This window comes from Gigantopelta aegis, chromosome 11 (genome assembly GCF_016097555.1).
Source record: "Gigantopelta aegis isolate Gae_Host chromosome 11, Gae_host_genome, whole genome shotgun sequence".
NCBI lineage: Eukaryota > Metazoa > Mollusca > Gastropoda > Neomphalida > Peltospiridae > Gigantopelta > Gigantopelta aegis.
In genome coordinates this window covers 8,307,645-8,335,509 of record NC_054709.1, presented here as the reverse complement: position 1 = coordinate 8,335,509, position 27,865 = coordinate 8,307,645, and the positions used below count along the sequence as shown (strand labels likewise).

At 37.5% G+C, this 27,865-nt stretch overlaps 1 protein-coding gene across 2 annotated transcripts; it reads right to left on the bottom strand.

Moving 5' to 3' along the window:
• Positions 1–89: 89 nt before the first annotated feature.
• On the bottom strand, positions 90–26,309 carry LOC121385215 (DAZ-associated protein 2-like). 2 transcript variants are annotated; one of them, XM_041515789.1, is made up of 5 exons: positions 26,157–26,309; positions 24,432–24,572; positions 11,420–11,520; positions 4,358–4,468; positions 90–1,769 (listed from the first exon to the last, which is right to left on the bottom strand). In XM_041515789.1, the coding sequence occupies exons 1-5, from the start codon at positions 26,167–26,169 to the stop codon at positions 1,641–1,643; spliced, it is 495 nt and encodes a 164-aa protein (XP_041371723.1). In that variant the 5' UTR covers positions 26,170–26,309; the 3' UTR covers positions 90–1,640. The 2 variants fall into 2 exon arrangements, with proteins under 2 accessions (XP_041371723.1, XP_041371724.1); XM_041515790.1 differs by lacking the exons at positions 24,432–24,572; positions 26,157–26,309 and adding an exon at positions 12,823–12,928.
• Between the last annotated feature and the right edge of the window lie 1,556 nt (positions 26,310–27,865).

Below are 27,865 nucleotides of genomic sequence, written 5' to 3'. Positions count from 1 at the left end.
CTTTGTGAAAGATTATAATAATAAACAGGTTTAATCATTACCCGAAAATTATTTATATCAGATACCTGAATGTAGAAACACATGTAGAATTACCCAAAAAAATATTTATTTCAAATCAAATTATGTTCAATTGTATTCAATATGAATCATTTTTATTTTATAATATACATATAAAAGTGGCATGTCAAAATAAAATTGAAGTTTAAAAAAAATTAACTTGAAGAAAAATATGATGAATTAACAATAAACATTTATACAAGGTTTGTTGTTTTGTTTTTTTGTCAGGAAAACAAAAATATTTAGCTGTTAAATTAACGAGAAGAAATGAAAAATACAAGTACAGCAAAACCCCTCTTAAACTGGACATCCATGGGACAAGTAAATTGTCCGGTTTTCAGAGGTTTGCATGGATCCAAAAGCTGTTATACTCTGTTGTTTGTTTTTGCTAGCATTCTATTTGTACTCTATCTTATATAATTATATATAATTATGTCTCGTTTCTCAAAGATGTAGCAAACCGATAATGTTTTAATAAAGAAATTTTCACTTAGATTTTAACATTTGGTAAATAAATACATTTAATGATTTAAGTTTTTTTTATCTTCGAGTTATAGTTCGATGCGGCGACGTTTAGCTGGATGCTTCTTGTTAAAAATTGACATGATAAACAGCCTCTGTACCTTTGGCCCTTTGTCTCAAAATCTTGATTGGTGATATTTCTAGTTAATTGAAAATTGATTAGCAACTACTGTTTAATGTTTTAAAATTGTGCAGCGATCTTTGAAAACATGCGTAGTGAAACACGACTCTGAACAAAATGTTCCTTGTACCGACATCTTTTCGAAACTGCAAAGCCATTACATTTGCTTACTCATTTAGTTTGCTTAAATAGTATCAGTCGAAAAATCTGGGTGAAGTAATAACATACGAATCAATTAGTAGCATCATAATGACTGATAACGGTCGGATCGTCTGGTATAATTTACACTAAATAAACATTTTGGGACTGAATTATTCGTCCAATGTTTAGTTTAGAGAGGTTTCCAGTTTTGAGAGGTAAACTTTATTATTAAAAAGATGCATAAATCATGGAACCGTGCAAAAACATCCAGTTTTGAGATCATTCCAGTGTTGAGGGGTTTCACTGTATGTGAAAAATATATTTATATACATAAAAAGATATAAACTAAATTCAAACCAAAACCACTCCTAACAACTACCAGTAACAATAACAATATAATTAAGAAAGCATGCAAGAGATTATTTTCAAATTACCTGTGTAATCTTTAAGACTTTAAGAAATTATTATAATTCATATCAGGTACACCTTCACAGAAGAATTAAATTACCTATCATGAGAAAAACAACACCATTCTTATTTATACATTAAAAAAAAAAAAAAAAAAGTGTCTTCCTCCCCAATGCATCTACCTCTGCACGAGTCATCATCATCATAAAATATGTTGTTCATCCCAGAGACCAATGGAAATTAACGAAAATGTTACTCCTCCCACAAGATAATTGATGGAGCTTTATCATTGGTCAAAATGTCACTCCTCCCACAAGATGATTGATGGGAACTGATCACTGTTCAAACTGTAGCTCCTCCCACAAGACGATTGATGGGAGTCGATCACTTTTCACCAAAGCGTCATTCCTCCCCCAGATCCTCCGGTTAACCAACCGGCTTGCTGCTGCGTTCCAACAACTGCATTTCCATGCATTGCAGCCATCTGAGCACCGGATGGAGCATACCCGGGGGGCGGAGGCTGTAACGACAAGAATTGTATTTTACTACTAAAGTAAAGTTTGTTTGGTTTTAACAACACTGGACCATGGGCGTAGGAAGGTGCCAAAAAGTGTGTGTGGGGGGGGGGGGGGGGGGGGAGAGAGACACACACACACGCATATATATATATATACACACGTATAAATATATTTTTTAAAAACATCTCTGCTCCCACAAAGTGGGGGGGCACATGCCCTCCTTGCCCTCCCCCCCCCCCCCCCACACACTTGCTATGCCACTGTGGACATATCAGAATTAGTGACATCCAATAGCATAAACAAAACAAACTACACAGGGTTCGCAGCGGTCTTTAAAAGTCAGAATTTGAAAAAAAATATTTTTAGGTCTTTGAAAGTCTTTGAATTGTAATAAGTCTTTACATTCTCACAAATCATAGCCAAAGCAATGATGATATCTTTTATAGCTGCATGCATTTGTGATATTTTCCAGTTACAAGGTTTAATCCATCATGATGCATGTAAAAAAAAGAGCTAATTTTTTGCCATGGACAACAATGTAAAGAAACAGATTTGGTATTTTTTATCGTATTCTACTGTCATTGACCGCTGTGTAAGTCGTCTTTGAATTTATTTGGTCTTTAAGGCTATGAACCCTGTTTATACAGTCTGTGACAGATACATTTAAAAAAAGCTGTTCGCTAGACATAGCCAAATATAATTGGGGTTTGAATTGTGGACAAAGTTTCTAGATTTAGGGTCATGTCCAATTCAAATAACTATGAAAGTGGACATAATGATAGGCATAGAATCATCCCTCCCTATAGTTACTGGGTTTTGTTTTTTTAAAGTTGAAGTTTGTTTTGTTTCGCTACACCATGCACTTGAGTACATTGATTTATTAGTCATCGGCTATTGAATGTCATACATTTGGTGATTTTTGAAATATAGTCAGAGAAAAAGAAATGTTTTAGTTAACGATGCACTCAACACATTTTATTTACGGTTATATGGCGTCAGACATATGGTTAAGGACCACACATATTTTGAGAGGAAACCCGCTGTCACCACTACATGGGCTACTCTTTCCGATTAGCAGCAAGGGATCTTTTATTTGCGCTTCCCACAGGCAGGATAGCACAAACCATGGCCTTTGTTGAACCAGTTATGGGTCACTGGTCAGTGCAAGTAGTTTACACCTACCCATTGAGCCTTGCGGAGCACTTGCTCAGGGTTTGGAGTCGGTATCTGGATTAAAAATCCCATGCCTCGACTGGGATCCGAACCCAGTACCTACCAGCCTGTAGACCGATGGCCTAACCATGACACCACCAAGGCCGGTTATAGTCTTAGAGAGGATACCTGCTACATTTTTCTAGTAGTAGCAAAGGATATTAAATGCACCATCCCACAGACAGGATAGCACATACCACAGCTTTTGATATACCCATCATTGTGCACTGGCTGGAACAATCCTAGACTGACCACGCATCAAGTGAATAATTGTTGTTTTTTGTTTTTTTGTTTTTATGAAGATTAGTAAATTTTCTAGGCCATTACTCCCTTAATCCAGTGAAAATGTTTCTATATTTCTATCCCTGGAAATGCAAACAATGTGAATGTTCCTCTTCAACCAACACAAACTTTCATAAATTGTTTTGCAAACATTTAAAACATCTACCGCTGACAAAAGGGTTACATTGGGGGGGTTTTCCTATTTACAACTATGCAACCATATTTCAATTAAACACTATAATACATGTATTAATAACAAGTGTGCTTTGTTAACCATGATTGAATAGAATAGAATAGATGTTTAACGACACCACAGCACAAAGAAATACATCTGCTATTGGGTGTCAAACTATGGTAAAGTAACCATGGTTAAATAAAATTAAAATTAAATGTTTTAAGCAGATGCCAAAGGGAGTATAAAAACGTGTCCTTTTAACACAAATGGATGACCAATACAGGTCAGCTTATATGTTATTAGATGACCGAAGAGAATTAAAATGTGGCCTCTTCGGTGGCTGCTTAATACAGGTGGCTGCAAGAGCAGGTTTCACTATACTTTCAGGCAATACCCGATCGATCCCCGTTAGTGGGCCCATTGGGCTATTTCTCGTTCCAGCCAGTGCAACACGAGTGGTACAACAAAGTCTGTGGCATGTGCTATCCTGTCTATGGGATGGTACATATAAAAGATCCCTTGTTGCTAATTGAAAAAGAGTAGCCCATGAAGTGGCGACAGCGTGTTTTCACTCTCAATATCTGTGTGGTCCGTAACCATATGTCCGACACCATATAACTGTAAATAAAATGTGCTGAGTGCGTCGTTAAATAAAACATTTCCTTTCCTTTCTGGCAATACCCTGATGGGTCATACAGTGTTTCATTCAACACGTAATCATTAAAGCCCCCCCCCCCCATCCCCCACCTCAACACCATCCCCCTGGATCTGCCCCTGCAGTGGCATCTGTCTTAACGGTATGGAGGGTTGGGCTACTCTGAGTGTGTCATTCAACATGTAATCATTAAAGCCCCCCCCCCCCCCACACACACACACAACACCATCCCCCTAGATCTGCCCCTGCAGTGGTATCTGTCTTACCGGTATGGAGGGTTGGGCTACTCCATCGAATCGTGCTCCCGAGTCGTAGATGTTTCCTGCCATCACTACCGGAGGTTGAAACTGTTGGTATTGAGCTTGTGGGTAGGCACCCTGCACAAACAGAACAATTTTTATTTTTTTATTTTTTTAAACACAGAGTAAAGTACTTTTAGAACAAACATGCTTACAACAAACTACTGGTTAGAACGAACTGATTGTAAAGTCCCGGTTTCCCCACTCCATGGTCTCACTACACAGATCACTTCCGGGTGAGAGTTCATTCATCACGGTCCACTATAGTTCCTAATTGTGACACGTGTTATGGTTCACATATTCACTTCTAGGAAATGGTGAAGAATTAAAACAATATGTATGTTTAATAGTAAGCCTTCTGGCTGTATTTTGCCATTGTTATTTTGTAATATTGTGCATCGACCTTTTGGGACATGGGTATATATAGCGCAAGTGACAGCCAGAGTGAATCGATAAATGAACCACCTGTTTGGACCGGTACTACAGCCAGATGCGGTCATATAGCAAAAAAACTCAAGACGGAAATGTTAGCAATTTTGGAGTGAAAATAAATGCTTATATAATGTATGTTCGCAATTGTGTATGTTGTTAGTGGCAATCTTCGTTTGAAGTTGGGCAATTTAACATGGGTTTCAATGGCAGATGACATCGGTGTAGTGAGACCTATAGTATTAATACATTTTAATGTATGGAACGAATTATGTATATTCAATTAACTGTTAAAAAGTAAAACGAACCAAATATTGTCAAAATGTTGAATTTCAGTATAAATTAGTGAATTCAGAGCGAGCCAGTCATAATTTTTTTCTTATTTTTATTTTTATTTTATTTGCTTCTATTCATGATAACTGAAATATAAATAAAAAAACCCACTAATTTTTGTGTTTAAATTTGAAGAAAAAAAATGGTCGACTTTCAGAATGACAACGGCAAACTTCCACAAGTGTGTACAACAAATTACTGCTATAACGAACCGATGTTCCTGGTCCCTTGCAATTCGTTATAAGAGTATTTTACTGTACATACAAAATTATTGGGAAGTAAAATCTAGTTTGGGTTAACGACATCATTAGAGCACATTGATTTATTATTCATCGGCTATTTCTGGCATATGGTACATATAGTCCCAGAGGGAACCCGCTACAATTTATCCATTAGTAGCATGGCATATTTTATATGCACCATCCCACAGACAGGACAGAACATACCACAGCCTTTGAAATAACAGTTGTGGTGCACTGGCTGGAAAAAGAAATAGCTCAGTGGGTCCACTGATGTGGATCGATCCCACTGGGCTGCGTACTGCCCCAAGTTTGGGTTATCAGACCTTAGTTTTTGAAAATCACACACCTCAAAATTGCTAAGGTCTGTGAAAACAAAGCATTAATTTGCTCACATCATGACACTTTGATTTGTTTAATTACAATGAGTAATATTGTAGATCCTGAAATTAATGCGATCATAACATTAATGCGAAAAATGCGAGCTCGTGTTATTCACATTAATAATATGATGCATTTATTTCTAGGTTTTGTCTATGTGTCCCACGTTATTAAAACAAAACAAACAAAGATTAAAATTCTAACAGCTAACAACTGGAAAACAATTCCTTGTAGGCAAGTCTGACTAATTGTTGACTGGGTTTCCTCTAAAAACAGTGTCAGAATGACCATATGTTTGACGTCCAATAGCCGATGATAAGATAAAAAATCAATGTGCTCTAGTGGCGTCATTAAATAAAACAAACTTTACTTTGAAATATGTCTACATTCTTAGGAAGATACAGTTGTAATGGTACATATATGCTAATGTTTAACCAGATTTATGTAACCATACCCGTTATGTAATTGAACGCTGCAACATATGCTTGGAGTTGATCTCATCAAAAACACTAAGGACTTAACAGGTTAACTGATGTGTATACAGATATGTTAGTAAGTTGATCTCATTGAAGACAACTGTAACATGGATTCAACCAAAAAGTACACAGACGTGTGTTGCTAGGAAAGTAAAATTTCAAAGGGAGGCCACTCGCATTAATTTCATGTCGCATTTTAATCTGCCCACCATCACTCGCATTAATTTAGGGACACGTTTATTTCAAGATTTACAGTATATAACAGTACTGTACTATAAATTGCCTTCAATGTCATTAAATTACAATAAGTATGACTAAAATGGCTTGACAAGTTTTTTTGGTTTAACGACACCACTGGAGCACATTGATTGATTAATCATCGGCTATTGGATGTTAAACATTTGGTAAATCGGACACATAGTCTAAGTCATCAGAGGAAAACCCACTACATTTTTCCTAATGCAGCAAGGAATCTTTTATATGCACTTTCCCTCAGACAGGAAAGCACATACCACGGCCTTTGTCCAGTTGTGGTGAATTGGTTGAAACGAGAAAAAAAAACAATCAGCTGAATGTATTCATCAAGGTGGTTCGACCCTGCAACGCATCAACTCCAGTAACAGTGCCTATAGTTAGAAGCAGTATAGGTCAGTCAGTAGAACTGATCTCCCATTGTCTACTACTCTCATAGTAGAACTATTATTTGCCTTGAGAAACAGGGGATCATAACGTCTGGGTTATCAAATGAATGTTACCCAGGGGATGAAAGGAAAGGCATGTTTTATTTTCACGCATAACCTACCAGCCTATCGTGGTTTACGCCTTAGGCCGGTCCCAGGGGATGAAGACACACTTGAATGGTATCTATCGGTTTACATTTGTTCTAGCTTGAATATATAAAAGGGTAGCTAGCACCATATAAAAGGGCGCCCCACCATGTTTGAGTGTCCTAATTCATTGCCGTAAAAAAATGAATAATATATATATACATATACATACACATTTGTTTTTATAATAAAACACTTGCATTTCTCTGAATGCATATACAGCGTTATCACGGGTCTGAATCAACTAAGAAACGCTTGAAAATATCTTGTTTTGTCACAGGTGTGAAAGTCCACCAATGGTACCATGACAAACTTTCTTTTCTTTTGTTAGTGGTTACGACTTCAGACGGGCAGCCAGCCAGTCGTATCAAGCTTGATTCCATGGGCAGTCATCCTCACCCTGTCGCAGACACAACCACAAATAATGTAACTAATATTATATTGTTCTACAGGCTGGCGGACTAGTAAAACATTCTGGCGGGCTAGTAATTTTTGTTGGTTTTGGTCCGGCAGGAAATCGAAACATTTTCCATTTCTGCACCCCTGTTACACATCTGTATGAATCACCTTGACACTCGTCTTGAAAGCCATTTTCACAATGAACATGAATGGGATAGTTTGATCCTCAACACACCACAGCCTTTTATATACCAGTCGACGGGTACTGGTTGGAATGTGAAAAACCCAATGGGTCCCCTGACAAGGTTCAATCCTATGACCCGTGCACCTCAGGAGAGCACTCTGCCGAATAAAATAGATAGTATGTCCCAACCCATTATAGATACTTTAAATATCACAGGCCTTTATGATAACGTTTACACCTAGGAGCCAGATGGCGCCTACTTGTATGTTTTTATATAGATAATATGAAATTGTTTTAGTCGATGCAATCAAATCAGTCGCAATGTAGAGGGCTCTATCGTTGGTGCATTTTGACTGGTACGTATTTTTCTATTTGCTAAAGCAAAGAGAAATATCAGTAATATATTGAAAGCTTGAATGGAAACTACTGTGCTTGTCAAGTTTTTAAATTTTATTATATTATTGAAAGAGTCTTCATATTACTCGGCCGTATAAGGTATGAAAACTGCTGATTTTGTATATACACTCGTAATGCCAAACAACATACAGAATTCAGGCCTTACCCCAGGAATTTTTTAAGGCGCTTACATTTTTAGCATCAGTATAACACAAATCAAGCCACAATAAATGGGTAGTGGGTTGAAATTTCAGCGTAGTGTTAAATGCTTGTTGTGATTTCTGGTTGTAAAATACCTAGGCCTAAGAATGCTGACTTCACAGTATATTCCATTTATATTATAAAAAAAATAATAAAATTAAAAAAACACGTCAATAAAATTAATGTATGGTCTTTTTAAAATCCAGCTAACTTATTAAATGTCACCTCACAGTCTTACAAATATATATCTAACATTATCCAAAAAAATATATGATTATTGTAAACTAATTTAGTGTACGTTTAACTGCAATTTGTATAAATAATGCATGTTCATTTCCCGCAATCGCTATCTGCATGCGTGCTCTCGACCATAGGTACAAAATTAACAAAGACAAAGGAAATATATGAAACTGCTGTTAGGTATTCATTGATGCAAACAACTATAGTTTCTCTATTGTTCAATGTCCGCAACGATGTCTCTTGACACGTGGGTGACAGCTGACTCACGTGTGACGTATATTCGCGTCAAGACCTCTCCTCGGTTCAGCCAACGAACGTTCTTCCTAACGTTCGCGAACTATTTGATTGGTGTCCGTCGTGTCCATTTGGTTTAATGTGAAGCGCACAAACCAGTATAGCGAATGTTTTGTTTTCGCTACATGTCTTTCGGCCCTGAACTGGCATGTGTATTAAAACTGACACATATTGTCGGTTTGTTTTTATTACTTTGGTTCAAAGACTTTACAAAGTTAAAATAACAAGTTACAGATCTTCCAGACATTGAATCACCGTCACATTGCTGTCATACATGTCGAATGCATGCCGTTAAAATTAATAATCGTGATTATTAAAATAAGCAAACATCGTAAGGCCTATGTTGTATTCTGGATTTTCTCGTTACCGTCACGAGATCGCTATTACGCTAATTGAATATTTGGTATTATTATTATGTTTGAGGTGTCGGATAGATTATGTAACCGTTTGTTCACTACAGAAGGTAGAAAATGGTTTAGCCAAAACTTTAGCCACTTGCAAATTTTATTAGCCATTTTTTGTCAAAATAATTTTTAATTAGCCAATGGCCAATTTGGCTACCGACAGCGCAAGCCCTGGATGTTCAGTGTGTGGGTCTTTTGGGAAGGGGGTGTTAGGATAGAAATGATTGATTGCCAACTTAAGTGTACTTTTAAAAAGTGCTTCACTTATCCTTTATTCAGTTAAATGGTACAGTTGATTCTGTCAATGGGCATCTTATTTGATCGGCCTTGAAGCTTGATTGCTCGACACGGGAATCCCGTTACGCGTAAGGGCCTTCTTCACGGATTAGCGGTCCCAGTAGATTTGGTAAAATTACAAAACACCAATTGTGAGCAGACAACTGGTCCACTGTTAGATATTTAGGAAGTGTTTTACCTGTCGTAGTAATTAGGTGTGCTTGATATACTGGTACACAAGTTGTTTGCAAGAGGCAGTTGACTGACATGCTCGTATTTGTGAAAATTGTTTTTCTAAAGCACTTCAAATCAAGGCGTAGCGGCAATTGACACGCCGTCAAATCGCTTACTTTACGGACCAAGGCGTGTCGGGCCGCTACGCCCAACGGCCCTGGGGAAACCCCTGGAATTATATTTACTCACTTGCGCACCTTAAAGGAATGCTAAAGCAAGGCTTTTGGACTGGTGTGCATATTCAACGATACATAATGCACATTACTGCTTAATATCAACAAGTATAATCGTATAGTTAATTAATAAAACGGTTAAATGTGACAGCTATTATATATAATGGGCGCAGCCATTTTGTACCATCCCAGTGAATACGCCCTCTGGCGAGCTGGTGGTTATGTAATACCTAACGTGTCACGTCAGGAATTAGTTTTCGAACTGAAGAAACAAAACATACCTGATTTTTGCGGATGCATCGCAGTGTTCTGTAATAATATCTATCCCAGTAACACAGCAACATGTATATGTGGTTTATTTTTCAATACAAAATAAACCACCAGTGTTGAAATAACTATTATATTTTGTACATAAATTAACCCACGTACTGAAATAATAGTCGGGAGTGTTTTCTTGCTTAATTGGTCTTTTCTTTCCGTGGCCTGTACCTGTGGTTCTTGATTGGCAGGTGTATATTTAGACGGTCCCTAGACACTGTGTCTAGACACACTAAAATGACGTGCCTCTTTTATTAAGATCACAGGGTATTGTGTGATAACCTCAAATCATAATGGACTGTACCAGCTTTATTACTGTAACTAATTCTGTAAAACCCTTGATTAAGTAGACTTTCCCCATCTAAAATCACAAAACTGACCAATTACGTAGTCCCAGAAAAAAGAAAATTATCACTTGGGTATCGTGAGTGGTCGTTTTTGCTCAAACGTATCCTACCAATAGGCCTAATAATATGCATTTTTTCTTTGGATTTGTTAAATGAAAAAAATACTATAACTCCATTTCGTTATATTGATGCAAATTGAAATATATTTAGTTAAATAGTTTATTATACTATCAAGTCATTTATGTTGTTTTACAAGTCAGGTTGATGAAAGTGAAGCACCTTGTCGTAAATTAGAGCATTTGTTTACTGTGCATAGGTCTAATAGAGAAGTTGGCCCTGAGCTGACGTCACTTCGCCCTAAGCTATACCACTGGTCGTTACAAAAACGAAACAAAATGGCTGCCCCCAGTTAGCAGGAATAATCATGGTTTTTTATTAATTCTAAAATTACGCGTTTTTCATTTGTTAAAGTGTCAGTATGTGTTGGTGGTCCGGGTATGCATCTTTCCAACACATAAATATCTTGTTTGAGTTTACTCTACCTTTAAAAACGAAGGTTTGGCTTATTACAAACAGTGGGACAGTAAGAAACATATTTTATACACTGACAGACATTGAATTTGAAGATTTTTTCTTTAGGATTCTGCCAAGACCATAAACACAATTTAATTATTCTTTAATTAATATTTTTTTATTCCGCCCAGTAATCTTAATTCAATGGTCTATGCAACAGTATTTTAATATGCAAACATTTTCCAAATTGGCTGACCAAAACAACAAAAATGCTTGACTTTGTATTGTTCTCAAATAGTTCTCTAACAGTACAAATAAGGTCTTGAAATGATTAGTAGTTTTCTAAAACAAAAAAAACTACTCACCGGTACATTGGTTGGCAGCGGTGCTGCTGGGGGAGCCATGGGCATAGACTGGGCAGCAGGTTGGGCATTTGTGTACGGAGGTGGTTGACTCTGCTTGGGACCTGAAAAACAGCGTTAAATTGTAGCTAACGTACGAACACTTGTGCACACACACACACAACAATAACTCCACAGATTTACTATAGACATATTAGGAAGGAAGGAAGGAAATGGTTTACTTAACGACGCACTCAACACATTTTATTTATGGTTATATGGTGTCAGACATATGGTTAAGGACCACACAGATATTGAGGGAGGAAACCCGATGTTGACACTTCATGGGCTATTCTTTTCAATTAGCAGCAAGGGATCTTTTATATGCACCATCTCATAGACAGGATGGCACATACCACAGCCTTTGATGTAGCAATCATGGTGCACTGGTTGGAGCAAGAAATAGCCCAATGGGCCCACTGACGGGGAGCGATCCCAAACCGACCGTGCATCAAGCGATCGCTTTACCACTGGGCTACGTGCCACCCCCCAGACATATTTGGTGTCACTCACAGTAATGTAAAATTCATGATTAATTTAGTTCCTTATTAAAAAATAAATAAATAAAAATTAAGTTAAAAAAAAAAAATTAAGTTTGAAAAATAATTAGCATTAAAATTTGGTAGAAACGCGAATGTAAACTACACTGATCTGAACAGTTTGTGAGAAATGACCTTAGAAACGCGAACTTAACATTGAACTATAACTGCTTAAATTTAAACAAAAAAAAAAAAAAAAAACTTGACATGCATTAGAATGAATGAATGAATGAATGTTTAACGACACCCCAGTACGAAAAATACCTCAGCTATTGGGTGTCAAACTATGGTAAATGCAAAAACGCAGTAAATATCAACATCAATATCACTGTAAAGTGTAATTTGTTTTTGTCGTTAGCCAGCGCAGTTGGGGACGTCGATAGGCAAAACCATTCGGTTCTAAAGCATGACTCGACCCCACCCACCAATCACACACATTCCTGCACTCATACCTGTATTAACATATTTTAAAGAACATTTCTACGAATGTGACAGACGTTTGTTTACTTTCCTCATGCAAACGTCAACTATGTCAGAAATCAAATTTTGTGCGCAATCGACGCACCCACCGAAACAGGCTACCCTACGAAACTGGGAAAGGAACAATAAATTTTACTTTTAAAACCTGTCATAGGTTTTTTTAAATAATAATAATAATAAATGTATTGAATCAAATAATTTTTATACTAACTGTTTTTACTTAAACAACACCACATGTTCAAATGTTGGTGTAATCCTTTGTAAACAATAGCCCGAATGGATACGCTCGTTTGGCTAGAAATTCAAATCGGAATCCCAAAAGAGCGAGGCATGAATTCTGACAATTACCGATAGTCTGTGTTAGTGTAGGCACGTGTAAATATGGTTTTTCCACACCACTTATGCAGTGCTCTAAAAACACAAGTCTAGATGTTTTCATCAACTAAACAACATAGTGTTTCTGTTCCAAGTTTGTTTGACTAGTGGAATTCTAAGAATAGTTCTCACTGAATTCCGACCGCCCAATAGAGCACTCCCAATATAACTGCATTCGGAACATATCGGCATATTACGCACATGCCACCGTAGTTTTATGCCGTGTCCTTGGCCGGTATTTATACAGACTTTTAGAATGTTTTGAAAAATAAATAAATAATCATTCTTAACATGATAAAAATACTCTGACTAGAGAAATATTTTCAAACTTACTTTTAAAATTCGTCTGATACAAACTTTTAGTTTACTACTTTGAGAATGCCCTTCGGTACTTAGTTCGTAGTTGAGGGAAATCCAGTCTATATTTAACATTTCATGGCAAAACAAGCAGACTATATCAGTGTCTGCCAGTGTCATCGAGCTGTAACATGCGATAGTTAAAAAGTAGTGGTGTAACAATACTATCGATATATTGCGATAGTCAGTGCCTCGACAGCAATACATCGATAGTTAATTCAACTATCGATCGCAATTGTTTACACCACTATCGATAGTTTTTATAGTGTGCATAGTGAAATCCATTATCTTGTAGGGTACTAATAATCAAAGATATTCATCGTTATCCATCAATACAAAGAAGTACCTCTGCGTCCCTGCTACGTCTGTACCCTCAGAGAGTGTTTTCAAGAACCGGCCTCAGTGATATCGTGGTTAAGCCATCGGACATAAGGCTGGTAGGTACAGGGTTCGTAGCCCGGTACCGGCTCCCACCCAGAGCGAGTTTTAACGACTCAATGGGTAGGTGTAAGACCACTACACCCTCTTCTCTCTCACCAACAACTAACTCGCTGTCCTGGACAGACAGCTGATGTGTGTGCCCAGGACAGCGTGTTTTGAACCTTAATTGGATATAAGCCCGAAAATAAGTTGCAATAAATGAATCAACAGCTGGCGATATTGTCCGTGGTATGTTTTATCCTGTCTGTGGGATGATGCATATAAAATTTCAATTGCTACTAAGGCCACCTATTTTTTATTAAATGGTTTACGGATTTTTTTCCACAAAATATATGTAGGTGGTCGAAATAAAAATAAAAATAAAAGTTTTGGATCCATTTTTTTATTTATTTTTTCTGACCAATTTGTTTCTGTCGGAGGAAAAAAAAAGAAAATGTTCAAATCCAGATTATTCATCATGAACACACACACACACACACACACACGCACGCATATATGTTGCAAATGGATTTTGTGGTTGCATGTACTTTCTCATTCACTACCCTTCTGCTTCCCGGGTTTTACAGTATTTATATCTCGTTTAAATAACTAATGTGGAGTGGATATATTCATGTTATTTCAAAACAATTACACTAATAAATATATAATCGGGGCGAATCGACTCCGTACGAATAAGATTTTAGAACGAACCAACCCTGGGTGAACGGGTCTAAGGGTAGGTAGAACAACGAAAAATTAAAAAAAAAATATGTGGTCAAACTTTTTTTTTCAAGCAAAAATATGTACCAAAAAATTTGGTGACGTGTCTTTTTTGGGGTGGTGGTTTGGTGGGGGAGGTCTTGATAATAATAATAATACAAATGTGATTATTGCATGCCACTGTAAATATAGATAGAAAATGTGCGTCTTCGTCTGGGTTATATGTTTGTTTTTGTTCTTGTTTTGTTTTTGTTTGTTGTTTGTTTTTGTTGTGGGTTTGTTTTTGTTTTTTTGGGGGGCGTGTGTGTTTGCCGAGGGGGAGGGGTATTTTGTATTTTATTTTAGGGTGGGGTTAGTGTTGTTACTGGGGTGTTTTGGGGGTGGTGGTGGATTGAGCTATTTGTTTTTGTTTTATTTGTGGTTATTTATTTTGATTTGCCTGCCAGTTATGCTTACAATCATGTGTACAACAATGTTTTCATTCTAACATGTTGGACATCTAGGCCCTACCTATCTTGAAAAATCGACATGCAAGACCAACATTATAAACATGTTTATACAAATACCAATGTTACAGTTACTAGGTCGATGTTTTTAGGATAAATAATTTTTGCTGTTATTACAGCAAAATTTGCAATTTAGCATGTTTATAATACAATTTAATGTACATATAAAATTAATTTGAAGCATTGAAACGAAATATTTTGTAAAACAGGCGCTTGTGCAGGAAATTGTGTAGAGGTCTAGACTGTGGCTAACAAAGGTTTGTGTGTGTGTGCTGGGGTGGGGGTGGGGGTGGGGTCATGTTTCCCTGGAAAATACATTTAAAAAAATAGCAATATAGCATGTGAGGGACGGTACTGTGTGCTGATCGGAATATTATCTAAAATATCTAAACAAAAATTATATTATAAACTATTATAATTGTTGCACTGTCACATACAGTTCTTTATAAAAACTGTAGGTGTGTTTCTATGATATTATGCTAATTAATGTGAGGAGAGATTGCAGCTTTAAAAAAGGAAGACAATTTCCATGCAAGAAACGACCAAAACAATGTAATTGTTGGTGAGAGCTCGCTAGCCATAATGTATTTGAGCTAGATTCACCTCCGATATTTGACACATGGTCAGTTATAACAAAACGCAATTTCAGCAACTTAGGCCCTAATATTTATTTTTAAAAACTAAAACACATGTAACACACTAGGCAGTGCTACCTTGAAGCGATGCATTATGGGATTGATAAAATGGCTGCCGCAATGACTGCCGAGACAACCTCAGTTAGGACGCCTTGCGCTCAAATGTGCTAGGGTGAAATTACTTGAAACTTCAAAGAAAACATAGAAATAGGTTCAATTTAACAACTGAATATGTGAACTCGATGTGCCTAAGTATAGAAATATATTCAAAATCCATTTGAAGATCAGTGTTTTTCAAAGTACATTTAAAACATCACATTTCGTTATCAGTGAAAAAATCTACCTTTCTCTATAATGAGCCACGTCTTAAATCCCTCAAAACACTTCTAAAAGAAGCCATTGACGTCAGACGCCGCGTTAAGACAAAATTATCATGTGACCCTATCAGCTGTAAAATGGCCGCGACGTCATACTTGTTACGCGACGTCACTGACAGATCTCTCTTGAAAATCGTTATTGGTGTAGTTTTAACCGAATTACAAATTAAATAATTATATCTGTTGGAAAGACGACAAAACGCTATGTATGTACATCTATTTAATATCACTGTATTTCATTGGGAAGCTGTAATATGCGTGTTGAAAAGTGAGTCATTTAAGCTGGTGGCAGATATGCAGCGCAAAGTGACGTCAAACTTTGTCATACCTACGAAACAACACAGGTTTCGAAGTGGTTTTAGGGCGCAACGACCCGGATTCAACAGAAATTGGTCTGCACATGTCGTAATTTTACTGCTTTGGCATTCAGGCATATAAATACTGTATTATACATAGATGCTTATTGATTTATACTTTTGATATGTATTTATGATGTTGAATTAGTTAATACAGACATACTGCGATAAACTGTTCAATTCTGCTACTTGAAATTTTGATTTCGACATATAGCCGCTTTCCGCAAGTATCAATAACAACAACAACGAGATGGTGGCCATGCACCTGTGGGCTTGCGGTGAATTCGTATGGAAAACGTACTCGTATGGGGGAAAATGCAGTGAACTCGTATGGAAATCCACAAGTGAACTCGTATGGAAGACAAACTCGTATAGGGGAAAAGGCAGTGAACTGTATGGAATTTACAAACTGATATATCCAATACTGTATAGCAACTTGTGTGTAGTTTTTATGCAGAGTTCGACAAATCCGCTAGCCCAACGTCCGTGGCTAGTGGTTTTTAAGTTTGGGCTAGTGAGACATGCAAAACATGCATGCATTGTTTACGGTTTCTGTCGCAGGAAATAAGTCTAATGGCATGCGTGTTTTGTTGTTGACGCACAAACTGCGGTTGACACGCAAATAGTTGACTGATGGTGACATAAATAAGAAGCATGTATACAAAAAACAAGTGTCAAAATACACAATTAAGAGAAATATCAAAGTATATCTGCATATCCATACATGCCATGAGACTCAATAACACAGACACATATCTGCAAGCTTGCGCATGTACACGAAAATCTTGATTTCATTTATCTACAATATAATTATTGTTTACTTAAAAAAAAAAAAAATTCTACAAACAAAAAGGGCACTTGGACATTTTGAGGGCACTTGAACAATTTTTTGGGGGGACGCGTCCCCCTGGTCCCCCCCCCCCCCCCCCTTGGATCCGCCCATGCATCCCCATACGAGTTCACCGTTATTTTTTCCATACGAGTTCGTTTTCCATTCATACGAGTTAGTTTCCATACGAGTTCACCGCATCCCCACCTGTGCACCCGCACAGTACACGGCAAAGTCAAAACGCAACGTACTTCTGAATAAATAATTTAAAAAAGACAGAATATGATTTGACAAGTATAATTTTGGGGAAAATACCCGTGAATTACTTTTTCTTTTTCTTTTTTGGTCAGAACGGCGGTAAAAAAAATAAAAATAATGTTGTTTTGCATTTTTATTTTTCCAGCGGGATTTTTTAATGAACTTCGGCGGATCCGTAAACCTATTAATAAAAAACGACTGGCCTAATGGACGTCCAATAGCCGATGATTAAACAGTCAATGTGCTATAGTGGCGTCGTTAAATTAAAAAAAAAAACTTTACTTTCAATTATAACTGCTTTATTAGCATTTATGTCAGCCATCTTAACATCTGGTAAAATTAAAATATCTACGTGGAGCCTTGAAAATAGGTCGGCACCTGCGAGCGTCGATTTACACTTGGTACAATGACGCTAAACGCGCGGTACCGGCCTCGGTGGTGTCGTGGCAGGCCATCGGTCTACAGGCTGGTAGGTACTGGGTTCGGATCCCAGTCGAGGCATGGGATTTTTAATCCAGATACCGACTCCAAACCCTGAGTGAGTGCTCCGCAAGGCTCAATGGGTAGGTGTAAACCACTTGCACCAACCAGTGATCCATAACTGGTTCAACAAAGGCCATGGTTTGTGCTATCCTGCCTGTGGGAAGCGCAAATAAAAGATCCCTTGCTGCCTGTCGTAAAAAGAGTAGCCTATGTGGCGACAGCGGGTTTCCTCTAAAAACAGTGTCAGAATGACCATATGTTTGACGTCCAATAGCCGATGATAAGATAAAAAATCAATGTGCTCTAGTGGCGTCGTTAAATAAAACAAACTTTACTTTACTTTATGTTTGCCGGCAGTCCCCAACTGATGCCGCCAACCGGCGTAGTGTATTCTAGCGTATTACGGCCGGTGACGGCGTCAAATTTAAAGTATAATTCTAGCTTAATGCGAGCGTTCTCGGCGGGAGTTTTCTTGGTCTATTGGCCAATTTTTGGATCTCGCGACTTCGTCGACTGTCCAGTTGCTAATCTGAGCGTTCTTAAACTCTAATTCTCATCATATAATCCATTAGTTGTTAATCCGAGTGCACCCGTCATGAGTTGGGGTGTTGAGGGAAATTGCATACACACATACCGTCGTATAAATAGCCTACGTACATTTCGAACTACAAGTATATTATTTGCATTATTAGTAAATATTGGTTTCATTTTGGTTGCTTTTATGTGAACTTTAATTTTTGGAAAAAAAATTTACTAGTATTCAAGTTCGCTTACCTATTATACGCGATTTTATACAGTTTGTGGCTGCTAAACAATTATTTTATAACTATACAAGTTTAAAAAGAAAATGATCGCCAAAGCAACGTTTCCGTAGATTTTAATAAAGGAATTTGCATCGTGTGAACTGATAAGTTAATTTTTCTATAAAATAAGTAGCTTTTATAAACATTAAAAATGTTGCAAATCAATAACCGTTTCAATGTTATGTTCAACCATTTCCATAAGCTTCAGTGGCGTAGGAAGGTGCCAAAAAGTGTGGGGTGGAGGGCACACTTTTAAACTATTAAAAAGCAAATATAAAGCAAAATATCTGAAAAGTAGGGGGCACATGCCCCCTCCCCCGCTTCCTACGCCAGTGAGCTTTGATTTTAAAGGTTTGGATAACTTCGTCACCACCGTTCAATGCTGATGATGTCATTCGACACTTTTGCTACGGAACACTGACAGGAGTCATAATGGCACAAGTCTTATGTCGGATGTTTATAATTTTACAAAAAACCATGAAGGCATAAAAGTGCCGTGGAGAAATAAAAACTCCACGGCATTGCTGATTGCCGTGGGTAATTGCAGGGGTTGTTTATGATTATTGGGCCTACATGTATTAACCAATACCGGGTAGGTCTAATTAGTTTAGCATCATGTTTGTCTGCCTCATGCTTGTACAATAGCCCGAGTACTCTGACTGTAAGAGAGCTAGACGGACATTTGGACATAAACACGCTCTCATTACAGTCAGAGACCAACCTATGTCTTTTTTTGGCAATTCCTGACTACCAGACGGTAGGCAACGAGTCCCGCTCTAATACCACAACAATCCTATGTTTGACGTCAAATACCTTTACATCAATCATTTTCGAGTTAAGTGATACAAAAAAATCCACATATTAATCACTAATACACTTACTACAGAAAGAAACCCGACAGCACCCACATTCAGCTACGCTTCGTGACACTCCGTCGCAACAATTGCAAAGCTCGGCGATCTATTTCGAGACGTAGACCACGTGATCGCGCACTGGGCGATTCCGCCTTGTGCAGCAGTTACAGGGGACGTCTCATATCAAGCGAAGTTACAACATGGAAGAGTTGGCTAATGCCGTTTTGGATGAATTTGGATTTCATTACGTCATTAGACCAAAACAATTACACATTATTGATTCCATTTTGAATTTGAAGGATACATTTGGGTGTTATCGACAGGATACGGCAAAAGTATGTGCTACGTACTGCCTCCTCTTATGAAAGATAAAGTAAGTAGTAATTTAATTTGATTATTTTATGTTTTATGAATTAGTCATTAGTACAGTAGTAGAGTGTGTGTGTGGGTTTTTTTTTTTTTTTTCAACAATTACGTAACGCTCTTGAGGGGATGGGGTATCATAAGATGTATTCCGAGGCGTTAAGGGGAAGGATGGCAATGCTTGTTACTGCAAAATCAAAATTGAATCGGTGCATAGCTCATTCGATCTTTAAAACTTATCTTATAGTTGTTTTGCTATTCAGATCAAACTAAAAAATATTGAAATTTGTTTTGTTCAACGACACCACTAGAGCACATTGATTAATTAATCACTAGCTATTGGATGTCAAACATTTGGTAACTCTGATATGAGTATTGGAGAAGAAACCCGCTACATTAGCAATGGAACTTTTATATGTACTTTCCCACAGGCCACTGAACAGTTTCTGGTGCATTAGTTGGAACGACAAAGAAATCAATTGGTTGAATGGATCCATCGAGGTTGTTCGATCCTGCGACGCGAACACTCAAACGACTGAGCTGAAACCCACTCCCTAAGAAATATGCGGAAATGACTCAAATGTGAAACTGTGGTGTAATATCTAATTAAAAAGCAAAAAGAAAAAGAAAAAAGAAAAAGGCGGTAGGATACTAGTAAATTAAGTAATAAAAATAGTTCAAATTTTTGTTTTGGGTTGGTTGTAAGTATTCTGTTTGCTTAATAACTAATTTCATATGAACGATCGTTTTATCCAAGCAAATGTAAATCACATATATATATGGTAGTTAATAATTATTTGACAATGAATTAACCTACGTAGAACACAGCCCAATTGTTTTCAACAACTGAACAAAGACCGATTCTGTAACACAATACTCAATGATCAGTTGTAGACGGGAGTTCCGTCATAGTAGACAAGCTGACGCCTATGGACCGATGGCGATGAGTTTCGCCGTATGCATGTATGGCCACAAATGACTGCCAGGTCCGATGTCGGGAATTAACCTGCTTATATCAGTTTGATGTTCAAGTACGCTACCACGATTTCTGATCAGGGCCACAAACTGTACTCAGAACGAGAGGGTGTGTGGGAGTTTTAAAAAAAGGTTTAGAACTTTTTCAGCGTAGAATGTAGCCACAATTAATGAGATTACCCATCGATACGCATTGGCAGTTAACAGTACGACAATGATATTTGTCGCTGATTTACAAGTTCTTTTTTGACTGACGATTTGTTTATGAAAATAATAACCGCTTGATATGAGACGGCCCCTGTAACTGCTGCACAAGGCAGAATCGCCCAGTGCGCGATCACGTGGTCTACGTCTCGAAATAGATCGCCGAGCTTTGCAATTGTTGCGACGGAGTGTCACGAAGCGTAGCTGAATGTGGGTGCTGTCGGGTTTCTTTCTGTAGTAAGTGTATTAGTGATTAATATGTGGATTTTTTTGTATCACTTAACTCGAAAAATGATTGATGTAAAGGTATTTGACGTCAAACATAGGATTGTTGTGGTATTAGAGCGGGACTCGTTGCCTACCGTCTGGTAGTCAGGAATTGCCAAAAAAAGACATAGGTTGGTCTCTGACTGTAATGAGAGCGTGTTTATGTCCAAATGTCCGTCTAGCTCTCTTACAGTCAGAGTACTCGGGCTAGCTTGTACAAGTATTACATCTATATTTAAAATTGCTTTTATTGCAATCTCTTTAACCCAAAATCGGTGAACGACTAGACCACAGTGAGAATAGTGGTATCTTCTTCTTCTTCTCGTTCGGTTTCATATATGCTCACTAAACCCTGAGATGTGCTGCATCAATGAACTGGATCATCAGTTGGAGCCCACCAGGGCTGCACCATAGCTTTTCTGTGATGCTCTTTTCTTCTGGCCAGATGTTTTGCCTTACGTTTTGGAGGAGAGGGCAGCTTTGAAGAATGTGTTCTGAGATCCACTGTTGCATGGACATTCTCCTGTATGTTCGAGCTTTAGGCGATGGAGGTGAGCCTTTAGTCTACAATGTCCAGTCCTGAGTCTGAAAATCTGGACTTGCTGTTTTCTTTCCAGGTGCCACATTGGGTCCGATGGGTATGTACTACCTGTTCTGTATTTCCAAATGTTTTCATATCTTCTTTTGATGAGTGTTTTAGTTTCATCATAGGACATCTGATGTAGATACTGTGGCTTTTGACTGCCTTCTTTTGCTAATTGATCGGCTTTCTCATTTCCGATAATTCCACAGTGAGCAGGAATCCATTGTAGAGTGGTCTTATTGGTGTTCAGGCTGTTAAGCATGTCTTGCATTTCCCATTCGGTGTGTCCTAGTGGCTCTTCTTGGAGAGCTTGCAAGACTGATTTGCAGTCACAAACGAAGACAATGTTGTGTGTATATATATATATATATAGTGGTATGAATAAGTAACCAGGACTTCTAGAAACATTTTTTAATCCACCAGCCATGGGATCAGTGATTTTAAAAATGTACTAGTCACGATTAAAAATTCACAAGCCCTACTATAAGTTAATTCAAGTTTATTACATAACAGTAATAATCAGATATGTCACCGAAAGAGGGAGATAGCACTTAAAAACACTTAACATTGGGGTTTTGGGGTGGGGTCAGGCTATTCATATTTACAAAATCACTTAACTGCAATGTTTGAACAAAAAAATCACTAGCCATCGGGCATGACAATAGTAGTTATTTACTAGCCCAATATTGAATATCACTAGCCATGGGAGTGGGGCTACCATAATCTAGAAGCCCTGGAGTAACAAAGTATTAGTGTGTCTGTTGATGGCTTTTACAGATTAGTCGGGGATTTTCCAGAGGGTAAAATGGGTAAAAATGCTTACCCAAAAATATTTTGAGGATACTGATGTGTACCCTAACATTTTATAATATAATGGATTTTTTAATGTTAAAAACTTGTTTAAATGTTCCTGCATGACTTTAAACATAATTGATTACAAAGATACAAAGAATGTTATATTAGAGTATTTACTGTATAATGATTATTGAAATTATTTTTTAAATGACCAAACTTCGGCATGAGTGCTGGTAGGTTTTGCAGTCCATCAAAGGCGTACTCAGGGTTTCTCAGTGTTGAGATTAAAACTTTTTGGCAGTATCCCAGTTGGATACTAACATTTCAAAATCTGGTATCCCACCTGAGAATTTAGTATCCCACTTAAATGAAATTCATAAATAACATTGTAACAAACTTGAATGACACTGTTCTCCTTCCCAGTCTATATTGCTATGCCGCAATCGAAATCGCAAATAAATGTTGTTATCCAGATCCGAACATTTTTGTTTGTTTGAGGTAAAAACAGCCTCTCCCCACACCCAACAAAAATGTTAGCCCATAGGCTTTTGTTAGATCTGTATTCTGTGGTAACCTGAACAACGGTTACAAGTAGTGATGGCTATTATCAATATTTTTGCATTGTATTATATTGCGGGGGTGGGACGCAGCCCAGTTGTATAGCGTTCGCTAGATGCGCGGTCAGTGTGGGATCAATCCCCGTCAGTGGGCCCATTGGGCTATTTCTCGTTCCAGCCAGTGCAACATGACTGGTATATCAAAGGCCGTGGTATGTACTACACTGTCTGTGGGATGGTGCATATAAAAGATCCCTTGCTGCCAATTGAAAAGAGTAGCCCATGAAGTGGCGACAGGTTTCCTCTCTCAATATATGTGTGGTCCTTAACCATGTCTCTTACGCCATATAACTGAACAAAATGTGTTGAGTGTGTCGTTAAATAAAACATTCCTTTCTTTGATATATTACAAAGATCAATTCTCAATTATTAGAATTTATGAAGTGCTCTAATTTCATTAATTTCATATATTATGTATTTAACTTAATAAAATGATACACCAGTCAGTCCAGATTTGTTCCGAACAAATGAAGCTATTGTTTCTTTTCTTAATCATTGTTGTTTGTTTTTAAGTACAGTTTGCTTAGCCTATATTTCGTTCTCGCATTGAATTTGTGACACCAATTACATGTTAATGATGGGTTACCTAAAAACAAAATGGGTTACCTGAATTTGTTTTTGTGTAACCCATAAATTTATGGTTTACTCAAATTTTCAATTCCCAGAGGCTTGTAACGACATATTCGTCAAATTCAACTTTAAATCACATTTGGCGACTGACAGCTTAAACCCTGCTTGTTTCCTCGTAGTAACCTACCTGGTATGCCATACATGTATGCGGGGTGTGATGGCTGGTACATTGGTGTACTGGTAAAGACACTAATTCGCCATATTCATCTTTAAATCACATTTGGTGACTGACAGTTTAAACCCTGCTTGTTTCCTCGTAGTAACCTACCTGGTATGCCATACATGTATGCGGGGTGTGATGGCTGGTACATCGGTGTATTGGTAAAGACACTAATTCGCCATATTCATCTTTAAATAATATTTGGCGATTGACAGTTTAAACCCTGTTTGTTTCCTCGTAGTAACCTACCTGGTATGCCATACATGTATGTGGGGTGTGATGGCTGGTACATTGGTGTACTGGTAAAGACACTAATTCACCATATTCATCTTTAAATGATATCTGGTGATTGACAGCTTAAACCCTGTTTGTTTCCTCGTAGTAACCTACCTGGTATGCCATACATGTATGCGGGGTGTGATGGCTGGTACATCGGCTGGCCGTATCCTGCAGGTGGGGTGTACGGAGGAGGCTGGGCCGGGTATCCGCTCGGTAAATATGGGTTTGGTGCCGTTTGCTGCCTTGGATAACCTGAAATTAAAGAAAGTTTTCTTCAATTACAATTAGTTTGATATGCGCAGGCCTCGGAAAATTGCGAGAGCGATAGTTTTGTTTGTGCGTCGCTCACATAAGTATAGTTTGCATAACCCATTCGCGCATTGAATTTATGACATCATTTACAAGTTCATGATGGGTTATGTAAATAAGAAATGGGTTACATGAATTTATTCAACCAATCACAAGTTGTGTTCATTTATGTCCACGCCTTTTTACTGTGTATTCATTTTAACAGTTGACCAATGACAAGTCGACCTTTTATAATTACTGTTGCATGAAGGATATAGTTTGGGAACCAGACGTCAAACACGATTATTAATAAATATATTTTCCAAATAATTATTATTAAATGAATTTTTTTTATAAAATAATAAAATTCCAGGACTTTCCAGGGGGTTAATTAATTTTTCCAGGAGCTTTAAGCATTTTCCAGTATGAAAATAAAATTTAAGCACTTTCTAAGGGTTTTCCAGGATGCGTGCGAACCCTGGTAACCTACAAATGTTTACGCAAATTTTGTTCTATAGAGACTGTAGCGTTATTCCATGTCAAATCAACCAAATTCCAGAAATCTTCGCTGGTTATAAATTTTTATAAAATTTTTACCCATTTGTGCATCCATATAAATGATAACAATGTTCTCCCACAAAAAAAATCACTAATACACACTACAGGAAGAAACCTCACAACACCCCCTTTGAATAATGTTCCAGTTTAATACGTAGTTGCTGATGCATTTCTTCCTGTAAGTCCTGTATTGGTGATTACTCTGTAAAAAATGTATTAGAGCGGGAATCTTTGACAACCGTTTGGTTAGCACAGATTGCACAGTTTTCATATACATTATCTTTTTATGGTAATGAGTGTCATAATTGTCCAGATGTCTATATTGCTGTCTTACGGTTAGAGTACTCGGGTTAGTGTTGACCTAGTTATGGTACGCAACATATTGCCATCCCAAGTTGTACTTGCATGTAAGATTTGATAATTTCAGATGAATTGATAAGGAAAATATGACCCAGACATGGATTTCCTTTAATGTACAGTAATGTGTGAAAAGTAGGAAAGAAAAAAAAGAAAGAAATGTTTTATTTAACAACACACTTAACACATTTTATTTATAGTTATATGGCGTCAGACATATAGTTATATGGCATCAGACATATGGTTAAGGCCCACATAGATATTGAGAGAGGAACCCTGCTGTCGTCACTTCATGGGCTACTCATTCGAAAGTAGGTCGCAGTGACCTAGTTATGGTACATCGAAGTTGTGCTTGCATGTAAGGCTTAATGATTTTTGATGAATTGATAAGACAGATATGCTCTGAAAACTAAAAGACAGCCAGTCAACACCATACCATAATACCATCCGTCAAAAACAGGCGTAGTCAAAAAAAAGAAAAAGAACAAAAGAACAAAACAGTTGAAATCGAAAGTTTGGAAAGCGATTGCACAATTTTAACAATACAGTCAATCAATGGGCAACCGAATTGCGCATTACAGGTGGACGATTTTAAACTATGAATCGTTTAAAGAAGAAATAAACGTAACATACCTGACTTTGACATGTTGTTTCTGTTCTGAACACTTGTCTAATGTGTGCTATCAGCGTTAATTTAACAGATTGTCAGAAACAACAGGAAGAGACGTACAAACAGGGACAATAAAATCACGTGACCTAATAGTCTTAACCAATCGACAGTCAAATTTCACTAAGTAACTTAGCAATCTGTAATTGGTAATAATAAACTAAGTAATATAAGGTCAATTGGACCCCGTAAGATATTGTCTAATTTATAATATAATGAATATGTTATAGTCATAAGATTTTACATATTACAAGTACTGACTGCAATTTTATATCAAACATAATTAAATATTTTCATCGTTTACATTAGCCTTATTTTTGTTTTTGTTGTAAATATTTGACATTTTCCTTCCCGTTCTGTGTCGGGAGTATTCGGAATTTCTCGGCCGAAGTGTTCCGAATGAATTCTGGTTTCAATGTACCAAATCAATTTTTATTGCCGATAATGTTAACATTTACTAATAAAACTGATATAAACAGCGTATCCAGGCAGGACACCAATAAAATGTGTGGCACTTTACATTTAATCTACACGCAAGAAGATGTCGTGATGAAATTTAATTAATTATTTTATTAGCAACCCTAATTTTTGCTGAAAATCGCATGCAGTTCTATATCTGGGGATGCCCTGGACTAGTTTTTTGTGTATACTGCAAAACAATTGTATAACTAAGGTATATTTATTTTCAATGGATTAATTAATAAAACGGTAAACATGTGACGGCTATTACAGGGAGCCTTTTTATTTTCCATCCCACTGAAAGCGCCATCTGACGAGTAGGTTGTTACGTAACACTTAACGCGTCACATCAGTCTTAGAACTGAAGAAACGAACGTAGCGGTCTGTTGATTTTTGCAGAATGGTGAAACAGGCATGCGTCGCAAAGTTCTGTAATAATATTCATCCCAGTAAGCCATGCAGCAATAAGTATATATTATTTTCCAATACAAAATAAATAGGCTACGAAACAAATCGAAATAACTATCCAACGATGTAGCATGTTTCGTCCATGCATTAAGCTGCTGCGTATTTGAGAAACCTTCATAGTGAATTGTTTACTTGAATTTGAAGCTTGTTTTACATGCTTGTATCCACTAGGGTTCAGGCATGTCTCTCTTAAGGTCCTACCCCTGGCATGGCCAGCGGTTTGACCCGAAAGAGAAAAATTTGGTAGGGAGAATTTTGATATTAGCCTATACCAAAAGAGGGGAGATGGGGAAATTTATTATTTTTGATGTGTCAGTCAAAATAATAATAAAGATATAAAAAATATAATAATTAGTTGACACTTAATTTTGAGCGAACCGTTCTAAATTTATATGTTTTTATTATTATTCTATATTTTCCTATATAGTTAATGGAGGAAAGGTTAGGAAATGGGTGGGCTTTGCGTCCAATTCAGCTCAGCGATCCAACACCCGGGCGAGTATCCACCACCTCACCGGGCCGGATTCCTGTGACGCAGGGCAGGCGTCGGGAGAAGGCTAAACAACCCTAGCACTAACCCCAACTCCCTATCGCCCTCTTTCTAGCCCCCACCCCCACCCCACCCCCACCCCGAGCCACAGGAGGCCATTCCAGTGGATAGTGGAAAGTTCAATTTAATTAAAATTAGCTCCACTATTACATGTGGATCGAACAGCAGGCAGTCAGAGCTCATGTTCACCAATCAAAA

Excerpts from the sequence above, each read along its gene's own strand:
- LOC121385215 (XM_041515789.1), bottom strand. Across the intron at positions 11,521-24,431 it reads ATACATGTATGGCATACCAG|GTCCCAAGCAGAGTCAACCA; the intron begins GTAGGTTACTAC and ends GCTGTTTTTCAG. Across the intron at positions 4,469-11,419 it reads CGCTGCCAACCAATGTACCG|GGTGCCTACCCACAAGCTCA; the intron begins GTGAGTAGTTTT and ends CTGTTTGTGCAG.